The 15,682-nt window shown below is 40.8% G+C and overlaps 2 protein-coding genes across 3 annotated transcripts in view; one reads left to right on the top strand and one right to left on the bottom strand.

Annotated features, from left to right (window-relative positions):
• The window catches only part of LOC139108126 (peroxisomal leader peptide-processing protease-like), a 51,141-nt gene extending 44,693 nt beyond the window's left edge, over positions 1 to 6,448 (top strand). The window contains exons 1-7 of one of the 2 annotated variants that reach the window (XM_070666195.1): positions 1,048 to 1,221; positions 2,978 to 3,689; positions 3,837 to 4,000; positions 4,085 to 4,203; positions 4,353 to 4,536; positions 5,169 to 5,453; positions 5,753 to 6,448. In XM_070666195.1, the coding sequence (XP_070522296.1) occupies positions 3,001 to 3,689; positions 3,837 to 4,000; positions 4,085 to 4,203; positions 4,353 to 4,536; positions 5,169 to 5,453; positions 5,753 to 5,841 (1,530 nt within the window). In that variant the 5' untranslated portion in view covers positions 1,048 to 1,221; positions 2,978 to 3,000 and the 3' untranslated portion in view covers positions 5,842 to 6,448. Of the gene's footprint in view, positions 1 to 1,047; positions 1,222 to 2,977; positions 3,690 to 3,836; positions 4,001 to 4,084; positions 4,204 to 4,352; positions 4,537 to 5,168; positions 5,454 to 5,752 lie in introns of those variants that run through there. The other variant, XM_070666194.1, reaches the window with a different exon arrangement.
• A 627-nt stretch (positions 6,449 to 7,075) lies between these two features.
• The window catches only part of Mgl (low-density lipoprotein receptor-related protein megalin), a 40,798-nt gene continuing 32,191 nt past the window's right edge, over positions 7,076 to 15,682 (bottom strand). The window contains exons 18-29 of the mRNA XM_070666193.1: positions 15,186 to 15,581; positions 14,484 to 15,051; positions 14,124 to 14,367; positions 13,441 to 14,048; positions 13,070 to 13,362; positions 12,332 to 12,849; positions 12,002 to 12,239; positions 11,649 to 11,903; positions 11,071 to 11,577; positions 10,037 to 11,009; positions 9,844 to 9,943; positions 7,076 to 9,724 (exon numbers count right to left, since the gene is read on the bottom strand). Of these exons, the coding sequence (XP_070522294.1) occupies positions 9,449 to 9,724; positions 9,844 to 9,943; positions 10,037 to 11,009; positions 11,071 to 11,577; positions 11,649 to 11,903; positions 12,002 to 12,239; positions 12,332 to 12,849; positions 13,070 to 13,362; positions 13,441 to 14,048; positions 14,124 to 14,367; positions 14,484 to 15,051; positions 15,186 to 15,581 (4,976 nt within the window). The 3' untranslated portion in view covers positions 7,076 to 9,448. The remainder of the gene's footprint in view (positions 9,725 to 9,843; positions 9,944 to 10,036; positions 11,010 to 11,070; positions 11,578 to 11,648; positions 11,904 to 12,001; positions 12,240 to 12,331; positions 12,850 to 13,069; positions 13,363 to 13,440; positions 14,049 to 14,123; positions 14,368 to 14,483; positions 15,052 to 15,185; positions 15,582 to 15,682) is intronic.

The following is a 15,682-nucleotide window of genomic DNA, read 5'->3' as shown; positions in this document are numbered from 1 at the left end:
TTTTTACAAATTTTATTCAATTTTTTATTTAACTTTTTAGCCCCTCTTTGTCGATCCATAGTTGACATTTCTTTTTTTTTTTTTTTCGGAATAAAGACGCAACTGTACGCTCGAACCCTGCTTCGTTATTTCCAGCGTTATCGCTAGGCCGGTTGAATTTTCAGAAGCGTCTCTCTACTCCGTAGATGTCGATTGTGCCTCGATAAGAAATTCAAGTCTTTCGCGAAGAAGCGTACGATTACGTGCGTTGCCTTCGATTTTTTTTCGCGTTTTTACAGCCGAGGCACCTTTTATGAATAAATCTTGCTATTTCTTCCACTTCTCTAGTCTCAAATACGTTTGCTTTCTTTTCGACGCTTACGCCGAAGCTCCCGTACGCTTAATCGCGGCGATATTTTACGCGAACGAGGGAATCGTAGTAGTAAAATTAGTACGCGAGCGTTAATTAGACGTTTATCTAATGTTTCTCCGTATTATAAATGAATCCCGTAAGTGGCGCGTGGTCTTTTTCGAGGCCTTCGGAGAAACACATGCGGCAAAACGAAGTGGTCAACTGATGCGTCCATTAGGCTATCCGGTTTGTTATCGTCATTTTGTTCAACCCGTTCAGGTTGCAGATAACGCTCAACGAGCTAACTCGGTGAGAATTATTGTGGGCGAGAGACGGCCCCGGCTATTTCATAAATCAAATCTTGTTTTCGCCTTTCTAATTGGAGCTATAATTTCAGATTAGGTATCGAAGAATAGATGGCAAACAATATACCATACGATAATAACGTACGCATGTATTTTAATTTTTTTTTCTTTTGTTTTTAATTGCATTTTGTGTTATGTTGCTGCGTGAAGTTTTTGGTAAGATACTGTACTCCACAACGAACCTTACATCACTCCACGCGTTAGCCGGCGATACAAATTTACGCTCGCGTGTATGCATCTCGTATGCAAGAGTAGTTGATACACGAACGTCGGCAGAAGAGGAAGAAACACGGGAGGGATGGTCGGCAACCTTCATTGAAGATTGGCCGGCAAACTGGTAAGCTGGTCGCACGGCTATCATTGTCAGAAGCGGGAGGAAGCAAGAAGAAGAAAACACAAAAGTCGATCGGAAAGCACCAGAGAAATTCGAAGAGAGATCGTGAATTTCGTAGCGGGCAAGAGCTTGGGTTTAAATACTTTTGCGCGGCGCCAGTTTTTAATTCGATTTACCGGGTGAAAGATAAGGTCGGATAAAAAAAAAAAAAGAAAAAGAGAGGAAGAAAGAACCATACGAAAGAACTAGACAATTACATTTACGTTCCGATCTCGAATTTTATTGACGCGATAAGAATGTTTTTTTTTCAAGCTTGTTTTACGATTTCGACCACGTTTTACCTTGAGATTTTCGCTCGGCGTTACCTGGATAGCCTGTTAGGACCGCTATTAGTACTTGGATCAAAGCTTAGAAGAAGAAAAAGAGACACGAGTCAGCCTGAGATAGCGTGTTGACGCAGTTCGCGCGCGAGCGGCTTTTTTTTTCTTTTTTTTTTGTTTCCCCGCAGAATCCTTTCATCTAGACATTCTAGACGTCTATAATTGTCGTGCCTCTTTTTACGCGCCGACTCTATCCCATGCATGAGTTATATGTCATCATCTCGTCATGGGCTCCTCAGACATCTGCGGGTTCTGTCTGTCCACGTTTATTTTTGGGCGCCCTTCCCGCTCCGTTCTTAGATCTTTTTCTCGTTTTCGTGACACGTGCCGTCAAACCAGTTCTCCACGTAGCAGTTTCGAGAAAACCGGACCTTCTAATACGTCACACGTTTACGGCAAAACGTGTGACGTATTTTATGTGATCCCGGCCCTCGGGTTTTTTTTCCTACTTTTTGCGTCAGTCTCTCCTTTTTTTTTTTTTTTTTTTTTTATTTCCTTTTCTTTTAATCACAATAATTTTTAGCGCTTTTGTGCCATTCTAGAAAAAGACTTTCCTGGATCGCGCAAAAATGCGACGGATCACTAAAGCTTAATGAGCCGCATGATTCTTGACACTGTGAGACACTTCTCTTTAAAATCAGATAATTCAAAATATTCTCGTGAGGGCTGAACGGGACACGATTTTATTAAGTACTTGTTACAAAGCGTCTTATTAAGAATTATTAATAAAATATTGCGCCGGTAATATTCCAGTAATAAATTATAAAATAATACGACAACGATAGTAAAACGATTGGATAATAAAGAAAATGTCACCAGCTCGTAAACCAATCTGAGCTAATCGTAAGTCGTGATTTTCCTCGATACTTTTAGAATTCCACCTTGGAACTCTATACGTCGTAAGACTAAGAACCTAGAGAGTCGGCTTTTTCTCGGAGCCGTTTGCGTTATCATTTAGGTATGCGGCGATAATTATACGGTATTTGCAAAGGGATTTCCTAGCTCGCGAGCGACGCAGATGTACAAGTCTTTCCCGACTACGCTGCTCCTCCACTTCTGATCTTGTTCTTTTTGGTTCATCGCGCACGATTACCCGGTCGGCGCAGCCCTTTTTTTTTTCCCTTCTCTTCTTTCCATCAGTCCTCTTTATCGAGTTTGGTATCACGATTTCACGGTGCCGCGCTCGCGACAATTAACCCTTTTACCGTTGAATCGCGCGACGAATGTGGCAGCTATATCCCTTGCGAGAGTATCCCAATGTTTGATCACTCAATATCTCTGTGTTACAAAACGCTCTTAGGCCGCCAACAAGTGCAACCAGCCGTGTCCTAATAGACCACGCGGAAAAAAAAACTCGAAATTTATTTAACGGGATAACGAGTTCTAAAAGTCGACGAGATTCAAAATTCTATAGACAAAAAAGAAATTAAATATTATATTTGAATGTAAAAGTACATTTAAAAATAGTCTACCTTTTTTTTAAAGACGCTTGTCTTTCTTTTTCTTTTTTTTTTTTCTGTCTCAAATATTGAAAAATTTAGACTACAGCATTTTTTTTTATTTGCAGGATTGTTGAAAGAAAAAAAAAAAATGAACGCTCCAAGCAGCGCACTTTTGCTGCACTCGTTAACTGACGTCAAGGATCCGTTGATTTCGTCGCAAGGATGCTCCGGTATTTCGATCTCGACGAATTGGGTACTGACGCACGGTGCCGCGTTGAGCTCAATTGCCGACAAATCCTACGCAATATCGAACTTTGTTACGAGCGTAATACCGAGAGAGCTCACGGAGGTCCCGAAAGAACTCAGGAGCGAATTGAAATTTTTTGTCTACCGGGATCTAGCGAGCGGCGACGATCTTCGATCGATTAAGGAAGATCGGGGTGAAATCGTAGCTGCCTGGAGATGCTCACTTTTAAAGAAAACCTTCGACGAGTTCTTCGAGACGTGGAGCTTTCCCAAGTCCTCTAAATTGGACGGATCGCTGCGGTCACTTTTCCTGCTCGTTCGCGTCTACGATTCCAAGTCAAACGTGGAGACGTCGATCGAGCAAACTTTATCTCATCTGCTGGACCAAGCTCCGCGGAATCTTGTCCGCGGATTATCCGTGGAGATCGAGTCAACACCCTTCGGCAATCCCGCGTTCATCGGCTCGATCGCGCGCGGTGTTATCAGTAACATCGTCGGCGAAGAGGGCTGCGTTATCATGACAGACGCATACGCGTTTCCCGGCAGCGAGGGTGGTCCCGTTTACCTCACTCCATCGAACTATCTATTCAGGTAATTAATCGATTTTTAAAACTCAATGCCTTTATTGATCGTAAATCATCGTTATATTTTTAATAAATTAATTTAATAATAAATTATTTATTGTATGTAAAATCGTTTCCATATCGAGTATTATATTATTTTTTTTTTTTTTTTTAGCGAACGCAGAAATATCAGCGGAATGGTGGTCGCGCCATTGAGCTGGTGTCGTGGAGAACGGGTGGATTATACATTTTTCGCCAATCTTACGTCATGTGTGGAGAACGTTTTACAGAAGAAAAGTCCTCTTTATCCCTCTATCAAAGAGTGTGAAGATACAGAAGGTAGGTCGATACGCGGTAATACGTTATTGCGTTATGTGAGCACACACAAAGTCTTTACATTATTATTAATTTTTTTTTTTGCAGCAGCAGCAGCGTTAGATAAAGGCGTCGTGCTCGTTAGATGTGGAATTAATTGGGGTACTGGTATCCTGGTGCATAAGCCCACCGGCACATTCCTAACATGCTCACACGTCGTTGCGGAGGTAAAACTTATAATAATTTTTTTTGAGATATAAAAAGAAATAGTTTCGTATCTATATAAAGGAAATAAAAAAAAATACACAAGAAAAGTGTAGTTAGGCACGAAATGCAAAAATACTTAACGTAATTAATAGCAAATTAAAATTTACAGGCACCAGAAAGGGAGATATCGATCGTGATGAAACCGAACAAGCTTAATTCACGTGTCGAAGCTAAATTATTGTACAAAACTTCAAAAAATCAACTCTATGATGTCGCCGTATTGAGAGTAAATCCACAAGACGTGGATTTTTCTTTAAGACCTGTACAATTCTCTCGCGCTCCGATTTTAAAAGGTAAAACATTTCATTACATTGTATTTTTTTTTTTTTTTTTTTTTTATCAAAAATTATGGGAAGCGACGCATTAGCCAGTAATAATTCCAACCGCTTGAAATTGTTATTAAGTATTTGAAACGAGTAATGGTATATTGAAGCTTACGTTTGTAGGTTTCTCGTAATAAAGAGGAAATTAGCGATATATCCAGCAGCGCGTTAAACGGTTTCCTGGCGTCTTAACGCCAGGGACATTGACCTTCTTCCATCGGGACAGAAATAGCGTATAATTGTGAAAAATTGGGTCAATTGATCATCGTTGGGGGATGAAATTGATATTTGGCCTCCTTCTTCTAACTTGGAAACCGACACATAAGTCATTCCATTTACTTGGTCGCAATAAAAGTCTATTGTCGCACATTCTATAAGAGTTTTATTGAGTGCGTTACGCGAATAGTGACGCAGAATTTTCAAAAAAAAAACACCCGTCTTACGGGCAAGAACAAAATTAAGTGTTAATTTGAAGAAATATTTTTATTTAAGATATAATGATAGAATTAATAATGCCTACGACACCTAGAATTGGTTTGTATAATTGTGTCATTTCGGACAATTTATAAAACTGATCTAATGTACATTTCGCGTGTCCGTAGGCGAACCGGTGGTCTCCATAGGATTTCCGTTCTCTTCGTCCATCCGGCCGACTGTCAGCGCTGGCGTGGTTTCCAAGTCGATGAATTGCGTGCTTCTGACGACCTGTTGTGTCCAAAGCGGTACCAGCGGCGGGCCGATCGTCAGCCGAACAACCGGCGACGTGCTGGGAATGGTCGTGTGCAACGTCCTCTCTTCGGATGGCACCGTGCTCTACCCGCGGATGAACTTGGCGGTGCCAGCTGCTACGCTGGACGGGCCCCTGCGAGAATACTTGCGTACTGATAGTCAGTAAACAAATCTCTCTAAATTGACCCTGACGATCTAACGACTATACAATTTGGACGGAATAAAAGCCTTCCACGCTGTACAGAAACTAATGCTATATCGAAACTGATGCATCCAAGCCAATTTTTTTTTTTTTTTATTGTTTCTCCAAAAGCAGTCTAGTAGCAAATAATATTAAACTGATTGTGTTACAGTCGTAATCAATTACGACGAAATAATGTTATTTTTAATTATTCTGTACGTCGTTTTTGCAGCTAAAAAAATAATTGACGAAAAATTAATTAATTTATCTTTGCAGATACTGAGGTGCTCCAAGCTTTCACTTGCGACGATACGGAGGTGCATAAGATTTGGAACTTCAACCCTTTCCTGCCAGCTAAACTGTGAAGAGAAATTGGAATATACATTTCTGGAGTGTAACGCAAGCTCCGAGTGCGATCAATTAATATACGGTGAAGGTTTTGCGATTTAACTCGCGTGTATTTTGTCGCGAATTTTGTAACAGATTGTTGTGGATAAACATATCGGACTATTTGTATTACGGAATGTTCGTTTCTGAGTCACACTGAGTCTGCTGATTTTAAGCTTTACACGTTGCAAGCATAATCTTGCGTCGAATCTCGTTGAATAACGTACGCCATTGACCGAGTTTAATGCAAAGAGAAAGTTTTTCGTGACGTCAAGTGCGGCGATCAGCGAGCAAAGCGACACGAGTCAACGATCCTTCTCGGTGCATACTCAAGTCGAGCGATAAATAATATTCATATTTATACGTTGTCGGGTTTAGACAGTTTAGACTGTTCGAATGATACTAGGTGATGGTTATTAAAATTTTTAATTTTGTCTGTCATCGATGCAACAAGTTCGTGTTGAACGTGTAAAAATTTCGTGACACATTTTACACTGTTACGCATTCCATTGTTAATTAATATCCAGACAATCGAAAGACTGGATATGATTTTCAAGAAATTAAATAGAACAGGTTGAATTGTTATTCGAGTTTACTTTACTTTTTTTTTTTTTAATTAGGTATAGCTATATGACGCTGTCATGATATATTGCCTTACACCCTGCACTCGATGCTTACGAAAGAATCACACGGTCAGACGGTCGCAGGTAACGTTTCGTGAAAAGTGCAGAGTGACGATTAGTCGGGAGATGGTAAAAAGCAATTGCAATTGCTTTGCGCGCAACGAGAGGACTTTCGAGCAACACGACGACGTCCACTTTGGACGGAGAAACGATAAGCAAGTTTCAGAAGTTAAATCTAAGGATGACTTGACACGTCTGAGAGGAGGAGCAGGTCCGCCAAGTTCATGCAGATTGGTAAGTCGCATAATTTTGTTTTTTTTTTTCGTAGTTAGTAATTGGGGTTTCTTAATTAAAAAATAACGCGCGCGTGGTTTCTTCTAGTAATTTAAAAACGTGACTTCTCGTATGTCGAATAAAATATCAAAATTATAATCAAAGTAAGTCGATAGAGAAAAATATCGGCAATGTAGAAAATAGGAGAGGAATGAAATGGTCTTTTCGTAAGAAAATCAATTTATAGCGCACAATTGTTGGACATAAAGGGCGCGCAACATGTGTGCATTTAATATTGCATAGGCACAGGGAAAACTGGATTGTCAACTTTACAATTTATTCGTGGACGGTATCTGTTCGATATTTTTGCACAATATATTAACAATTGTTATTCTGTCAACTCGATAAAAAAATACACAAAATACTGATATATCGTATTAATTAATATTAGAACGACTGGAGCCCTGCCCAGGTCAAAGTCGATTGCAACAAAAAAATATATATTTATTTATTTATTTATATACTCTTTTATGTATAATAATCTGGGTGGAGGGTCAGCGTTGATAATTCTCCTCCCTTGATTCTCGCGAAAGGTGTATATACAACGTGATTACGTTGATCTTTCGTTTCATAAAGACATAAATTATCCTTGGCCTTACAGATTGGATTATTTTACAATTTCATTTGAAAATAGAATCTGTATATATTCAAACTCCATCTAATATTTACAGAATTAAAAAGACACCTCGTTCTAAAGCTGTATTGAAATGTTCTCGAGATTAAAAAAAAGAAAAAAGGGTTTAAGAATTAAATGTAATGGTTGCATCGTGTTGTATGTATAAATTGACTTTACTAGATTATCGTCGATTCTTTTTAATTCAGCCATCTTTTGCAGGAGACATGCCTCACATAATCTAGAACAAATGTACAATGATATCTGCCGGGCGAAATATTTCGAAAGCACAACGCTCACTGCGCGAGAGGTGTTCCTTTTCGTCTGTAAAAATTCGATTGTGCTCTGTAATAACATTTACGAGAATAAACATTTAATAACGCTCATGTGTGAAACACCCGTCTCGCTCCTCCGAGAGCTCGCGCGCCTCTACTTATCGTAACAAGAAAAAGGCCACTTTTCAACATAAAAAACTATATAACGCCACGCCTTACAAAAATACTCCGCTAAAAATACAGATTTTTAAATGGACGTACATGCATTATTGATACTCAACTACTGCAATTCAATTTCGCAACCATTTTAGCAGAATCATATTCAACCTCTAGAATATTGTTTGCCGTTAAACTTTCATCATAATTACTGACTATTTATAGAGGTAATAATAGATTTTTTTTTAAATTTCCTAATATATAGAGGAAAGAAAGAAATAATAAAGATTGAATTAAGCTAAATAAGGTACTAGTCGATACCTTTGAAATTTATAGATCTCCAAGTCAAAGTTGATCCTGCCGTATCGTAGTTGAGAATAAATGTCACGCATGCACCAAGTGCTCAAATTGTACAGTATCAGGTGAGCTTGCCGATTTTTCACAGTTTTAAATGTTAAACAAGAATTTTTTTAAATAAGATAACATTAAATTATTTTTTCTTTTCAGAATAATAATTCTGTCGTACCGATAAAAATTGTAAAATATTTTTTAAAAACGTATAGATAAAACGGAGAATGTTTTAAAAGATTATTCAAGCATTGAGCGTGCCAATTCGAGCACCACGCGTACGTGCACGCATACACACACATATACATACACATCCTAGCTATTGAAAGTGTCCCGCGTCATCGTTACACTCTAAGCAACTTTGACAAAGAATGGAATGTGTTGCGTCTTTTATGGTACACGGATAACATGAACATTATACTTTGTTAGCAATTATATTTACAAGACTTACAAATCACACACCTAGTAAAAAATGACACAGTCTGTGCCTATTGCAATTCGCTTTATTCGCTTTCGCCCTATTCTCGATGCTATTAATTCATCTGACCGTTATATAACGATCGTTTCGTTACTCTCCAAAATTTCAGGATCCCAATACCAGTTCACAATTCCTGGTTTGAGAAATTTATGAGAATCCATGATCGGAGATTCTCATAAGTCTGGAGGATGCAGAAAATTAAAAACCTAAACACGGCGAGGTTCTTAGATGCAAGGACATGCGAAATTGCAGACTTACGATTAATATGCGGTATTTTCTTTTATCAAAAACATTCACAGAAACATTTCTAAATTTTTTTTTGTCCTGAATTAAAAAGTAACAATAGAATATAACCTGCAGAAATCTCCGAATTTGAAAGATTTCTTTAAGATCTAAAGGATTTCATCATCGAAGCTTTTATTAATCCGTGCGTCTAAGACTCTCTTTTTCTTTCTCGCTTCACAACAATTTATATCCCCTCCTTCTCAGAAATCCCGTGATCCCGAATATTTTCATATTTGTGGACCACTAGATTACAGAATCTTAATCAATCCCCCACACGTTAGAAACATCTCGCTTAATAAATAATATACACGAGCAGTTACGAAGTGATCCGCACTGTTACGTAAAACTGGTAAACTAATTTACGTTTGTGTCTCTATGTATTCTCTTCGCAGACTCGTGAAATATATCCAACTTGCTTATTTCAAGTTCGCATGCACAACAGATCTGAAAAATTCCTAAAATGGAATTGCAGTCCTAGCACTCGGACTTGTCCTCCTCGACCAGTTGTTGAGTGTCCTTGCCCGAGTCGATCGGCGTCGGGTCTAATTCTCTCCTCTTCAAATGTAGCTGCGGCGGTTCTTTATGCTGTATGCTGGAAGGTTTCATTTCCGCCGGCATTTCATACATACTGCCGGTGCCGGTGCCGTTCGTCGTGCCACTCTCCATATTCACCGCATCGTACATTGGGTTACTGAAATCTCGATTTTTATTGCTAACGTCGTTCAAGTTATACTCCACGTCGAGAGGTTCCTGTAAGTACAATATAAAACGATGCACGTTTAAAACAGACAAACATAAATGTATTAACTTTTAGCATATGCACTATAATATATGATTTATTCAACATTAAAATTGAAGCAAGCACGTACCATTCTCTCATGAGCTTCCGCACCAAATTCTACGTTGCTACCTTGACGGAACGAAACACTTTGAGTCCCCGTGAGGCTTCCGAGACCACCAGGTTTGCCACTATAAAATAAAAAATAAAATTTAATTAAAAAAAAAAAAAAAAAAAAATTATTCTTTTTCAGCGTTAATAAATTTTGAAATTATCGTGCTTACAAAGGTCGTTTTTTCAGAACCATGAAGATCGCGGCAACACTTAATAAAATCAGTAGACAAATGACTATGGGAATAACTATAGCAGCGGTGGATCCGCCCGCACGAGCTGCAACTGCCGCCGTTTCGCAAAACTCGCCATGGAACTCTTCTCGACAGTTACACGCCAGCTTGTCGTCCAACTCTTGACATCGTCCACCGTTCTGACAGCGACATATCCTAGGTGCTGGGAGCGGTCTTTCGTTGGTAGCGTCGCAAAGCCTCTCGTCATCTTTCATTATACGTTGGAAAAGGCCAACGTTGTCTGAACAAAGACAACGATGTCCACCAGGAATTGTCACACACAGATGAGTACATTGATCGTCATGGCATGGATTTCTTAGGCTAGTATTGTATCTCAGCTGATGATAAATTCTGACGCCTCCGGGACTAGGGAGATTCTTGACGATAGTCTGTGGCACTCCTCTGCCAAATTTATCTTGTCGAATAAGTTCACCCGTTTGCTTAGTGGTCCAGTAAAGATTATTTTCAAAAACATCCAATGCTATTGGATTTTTCAGTGATTTGCCTTTTAGAACAATTCTCCTGTTGTTACCAGTTAAACTAATCGCTTCGATGGTATCTAATTTACTGTCGGACCAATAAAGCGTGTGCTCCATAGCGTAATCGATGGTAAGCGACGAAGGACTAGCGATTCGTTCTATTACGAGTAATTTGCGTCTAGCTCCGTCCATCCAGGCTATCTCAATCTTTGGTTGATTACCCGAATCGGCCCATACAATCTCTCCGCGCTCGGGATCTACTACCACCGCTGTTGGTTGTTCAAGATTCGTTGTAATTATGCTACGGCGATATCTCCCGTCCGATGTAGACATCATAATTTGACCGCGAGGAGTAGTTCCCGATTGATCAATTTCGCTCCAATATAAATTGCTAGAGATCCAATCCACTGCTAAACTCGTTGGCCTGGAGTCGGCTATAAAAATTAATATTATTAGTAATTTAATTAATTAATAATAAAATTAAATAATACGTACTTTTCATATTGAGATCCTGAGCGTGGCCAATTTTGGCTTCGCCTTCTTTGGCGTTCACCATGAAAGACCGTTTGATAGTATTGTCGTACGAATCAATCCAGAAAACGTATTCCGATCTGGGATCAAAATCGACGGCTTGTACCCTCTTCTCGTTGTCTATCACGTCCATTTCTTCTCTGGTGCGTAAATCGTAAGCTCGTAGCTCCGGCCCGTTGGCGAAAAGCACGACGACGTTATCGTCTTCGGCACGGCACACGCCGCTGTGCCTGTCCGATAATTGGAAACCTTGTCGACAGGAACAGGCATACGTGCCGTTTAAGTTGGTGCAGATGTGAGAGCACTGGTGATTACCAGTTTGACATTCGTCAACGTCCACGCAATGCTTTCGGTTGTCCTGCGAGATTATGTAGCCAGGATAACAAGTGCAGATATAGCCGCCGTCGATGAGATTGTGACACTCGTGTGCGCAACCACCGCGGTCGTGGTCCGTACAATGGTGGCTGTGATCTGAAAAATACGACATAGCTAACGTCGATCGTAGAAATCGACACGACAACGAAAACGGTATTAAAACTCACGACATCCTAATTCGTCCGATAGATCACCGCAATCATCCGCGAGATCACAAAGTTTTAGATGGTCAATGCACTTCTTATTCGCGCAGGTGTATTCTGTGATTGGGTCGCATGGGCGAGTGTGCTTCACGCACATTGTCATGTTGTTCTCGTCGGAACCGTCGCCGCAATTGTCCATTCCATCGCACAGCTGATACCTAGCGATGCACTTGTGATTGGCACATTGGAATCGTCTGTTTGTGTCACACTGGAAGTTTGCTACGCGAAGAGATAACAATAGTTTATTTCTCCATTCTTATTATATAATAAAAAAAAAAAAAAAAAAAAAAAAAATAGATTATTAGCAATAAACTTACCGCACATAACAGGACTTTCGTCAGAATTGTCACCGCAATCATCGGTGCCGTCGCAAATGTCGTTCAACGAAACGCAAAGGTTGTTGTTACATTGGAATCGCGATTGCGGGCAGTATCTTCCTCCAGGGTATCTCGGCGGGCAATTAATTTCGTCGCTCATGTCGCGACAATCTCGCGCTCCGTCGCAACGCAAATACGACGCGATGCAATGACCGCTCGCGCATTGGAAACTGTCGCTCTGCAATTGAACAAAGAATAATGTAAAATACAAGATCATAACGCAGCAGGAAAAAATAATAAATTATTCGGCGTTAATTCACTTATACGTACCTTGCACACCCATTGATGGCATTGATCCTCATCGCTGTTATCACCGCAGTCGTCCTCGCTGTCGCATCTCCACCTTGACGCGATACACTTACCATTGTTGCATTTAAATTCTGACTCGGAGCATTGGCGATACTTGTCTTTGCACATCGCGTCCGCCTCGTCGCTGCCGTCTCCGCAATCGTCGGCGAAATCGCACAGCCACTGTTTCGGCACGCACCGGTTGTTCGCGCATCTAAAGTCCATTTTAGGATCGCACTTGGGACAATTCTCTGGACGTTCGTCGGAGCCATCGCGACAATCGTCTTTGCCATCGCAGAACAGCCATTTGGGAATGCATCGGTAGTTCGCGTGTCCCGGACACCGCTGCCATCCAGTCGTGCAGTTCTTTTGCCGGCACATGTACGCCGGCTCATCGCTATCGTCGCCGCAATCATTGTCCGAGTCGCACATCCATAATTTTGGAATACACTTGCCATTCTTGCAGCTAAACTCGGTGCTCGGATCGCAGGCACGATTGTCTGAAATGTTAGTACGTTTGTTTAGTAGATTTGTAGGTTAGGTTAAATTTGTAATAGGAAAGACGTAATGTGATTAATACAAGTTTGAAAGCTTGTAATCTCAAAGGGATAAAAGAATTAATAATTTGCTGGTGCTATAGTACCATATAAGATACACATATACGCTACAACAGCAACAAGAAACACTTAATATTTTATTTAATATTGTTAAAATACTTACGACAGATGGCAGGATCTTCGTCGCTGCCGTCTTTACAGTCGGCATCCCCATCGCATTTCCAGGAGTCGTGTACGCAACGGCCGTTAGACTTGCACTTGAATTCGAGCTCCCCGCATTCGAGAGCACACTTAACTTCGTCACTTTTGTCACCACAGTCGTCAATTCCGTCACAAATCGTCACGCTCGGCGTACAATTTCCGTTCGCGCACTGGAACACGCTCGGTCGACAAATTCTCGTCGGGCAACTCGACGACTCGTCAGAACCATCCTTGCAATCTTTTTCTCCGTCGCATCTGTGTATAATTTTTTTATGTAATATTTCCGTCAATTAATTATATTGAAAAAAAAAAAAAAAAAAATTCAAGTCTTACCTCCAATACCAAGGAATGCACTTCTCGTCTGGTGGGCCACAACGATGCTGACCGGCGGTGCAGTTCGCGATGCACGTTTTACCGTCTTTGTCGAGAATGAATTGATTCGGGCATTTGCATTTGTAGGAAGTCACTCCAGGCTGACCGTATCCTTCAAGCAGATACGAGCTAGCAGGCGGCGCGATAAGACAGAGATGCGAGCAGCCACCGTTGTTCTCCGCGCAGGGATTATTATAAGGCAGCTGTCGCAGAGGGTGATAAACGTGGATGTCGTAGGGTCGATGGGTGGTATTGCGCAATATTTGTAGCCGCGCGCCGGAGAACTTTTCTGCTCTGCTAATCGCTTTTAGATTCCAATCGGTCCAGTAAATAAAATCGTCGAATACAGTGATGGCGAACACGTGCGGTACCGAGGCGCCGGACAGAACAATTTGCCGATTGTGGCCTTCGAGATCAGCGAAGGCGATGTAATCCAAGTGAGCGTCAGCCCAAAAGATTCGATCGGTGAAGTAATCGATCGTCAGAGCGTTCGGCCAAGCGATATCGTCCTCCCATGTCAAAATTCGAGTAAAGTTGCTACCGTCCATGCCCATTTTGCCGATGTACGCCTAAATTAAATATCGTGGATTAAAATTTCATAACTTTACGTATATACTATTTGCGAAATCTAATATGAAATCTACCTGAAGATGCCACGACGTGAAGTATAAATATCCAGTACCGGGATGAACCGCGATTGCGCGTGGATCCGCTATTCCGCTGTATAAGGTTTTTCTGTTCGTGCCATCAAGTTCGGCGACATCCAAATGTTTCGCGTGACGATCCAGCCAATATAATTTTCGACCAACCCAATCGACAGCAATACCCTCGAGACCAAGACTGTCGTGACGAATAATTGGTTCTTTTTCGCCACCGTTTACCGATGCTCTAAATAAAAAAAAAAGAAAAGAAAGAAACATTAAAATTTAATAAACTCTTAAAAATAAAAAAAATAGATACTCTCGATCGTGTTTCGGTATTAAGAGAAAAGAAATGCGGTATACCTATAAATTGTTTTCGCAGTGACATCGCAAAAGTACAACATCTGCTGGTTGTAATCCGCGTCGAGCGCAACAACGTTGATCAAATCTTGATGCATCAGGCTGTAGTTAGACGCATCGCTCGACATGTTTCTAACGTAATACTTGTTCGTGAATATGATCCATGGTTCAAGTTTATCTCTTCGCTTGCACGTATGCTCGTCGGCCTCTCTGTCGTACCAGCGCTCGTTGCACTTGCAATAGAAACCACCGGGCGTATTCTCGCACTGTTGACTGCATACTTGAGGTGTTTCGATGCACTCGTCGATGTCGTCACAGGCTTTACCGTCGGCCAGCAACTTGTACCCAGGGTTGCACTCGCAATAGTAGCTAGTCGGGGTATCTACACACTTATGTCCGCATTGATTCAATTCGACACGGGCGCATTCGTCCACGTTGCAATGCAGCGGCTCGTCACTCTCATCGGCGCAATCTGGCTCCTTGTTACACACCAGCTGTGAATCAATGCAATTGCCGTTCGTGCACATGAAATCCTTCGGATTCGGGCACGTTGTATTCTTTCCTTTGGACGCTGAAAGAATTAACATTTATTGTCGATTTGCAATATCGTGTTAAAACAAGATGTATTATTTTATTATGTTCTCTTGAAAGTTTAGTTATATTTCTCGTATTCATATTTTAGTATACGATCATTTGATTACTTACGACATCCTACTTCGTCCGAATGATCGCCACAATCATCCTGGCCATCGCAACGAAACTGTTTGCGTATGCATTTAAAGTTCTGGCAAGTAAATTCTTGGCTATTGCAATTTTTGTATTGATTGTTACAAAATTTGCCCTCGTCACTACCATCGCCGCAATCATTATCGTGGTCGCACAACCAATTACGGTTCAGACACCGTCCGTTGTTGCATGTAAATTGATTATCGGCACAAGGAGTTGGTGCTGGACAGTGGTGTAAAGTTACATTTTCATCGGCCCCGTCAACGCAATCAGGATCTCCATCGCATAGCCATTTTTTCGGAATGCACATAGCGCGATTCCACATTTTGTTCGCGGTACAAGTAAACTCAGTTTCCTCGTCGCACTTCCTGTTATCTGATTAGAATAAATTAATAAAATATAGTAAAAAAATTTTATATTGCGGTAAGATAAAAATATTACAAATATCGTAGTACAAAATTCTGAGTAAAAATAAT

This window comes from Cardiocondyla obscurior, linkage group LG14, assembly GCF_019399895.1.
Source record: "Cardiocondyla obscurior isolate alpha-2009 linkage group LG14, Cobs3.1, whole genome shotgun sequence".
Lineage (NCBI taxonomy): Eukaryota > Metazoa > Arthropoda > Insecta > Hymenoptera > Formicidae > Cardiocondyla > Cardiocondyla obscurior.
Note: the sequence above shows the minus strand (reverse complement) of the source record. Positions and strands in the feature narration are given on the sequence as shown.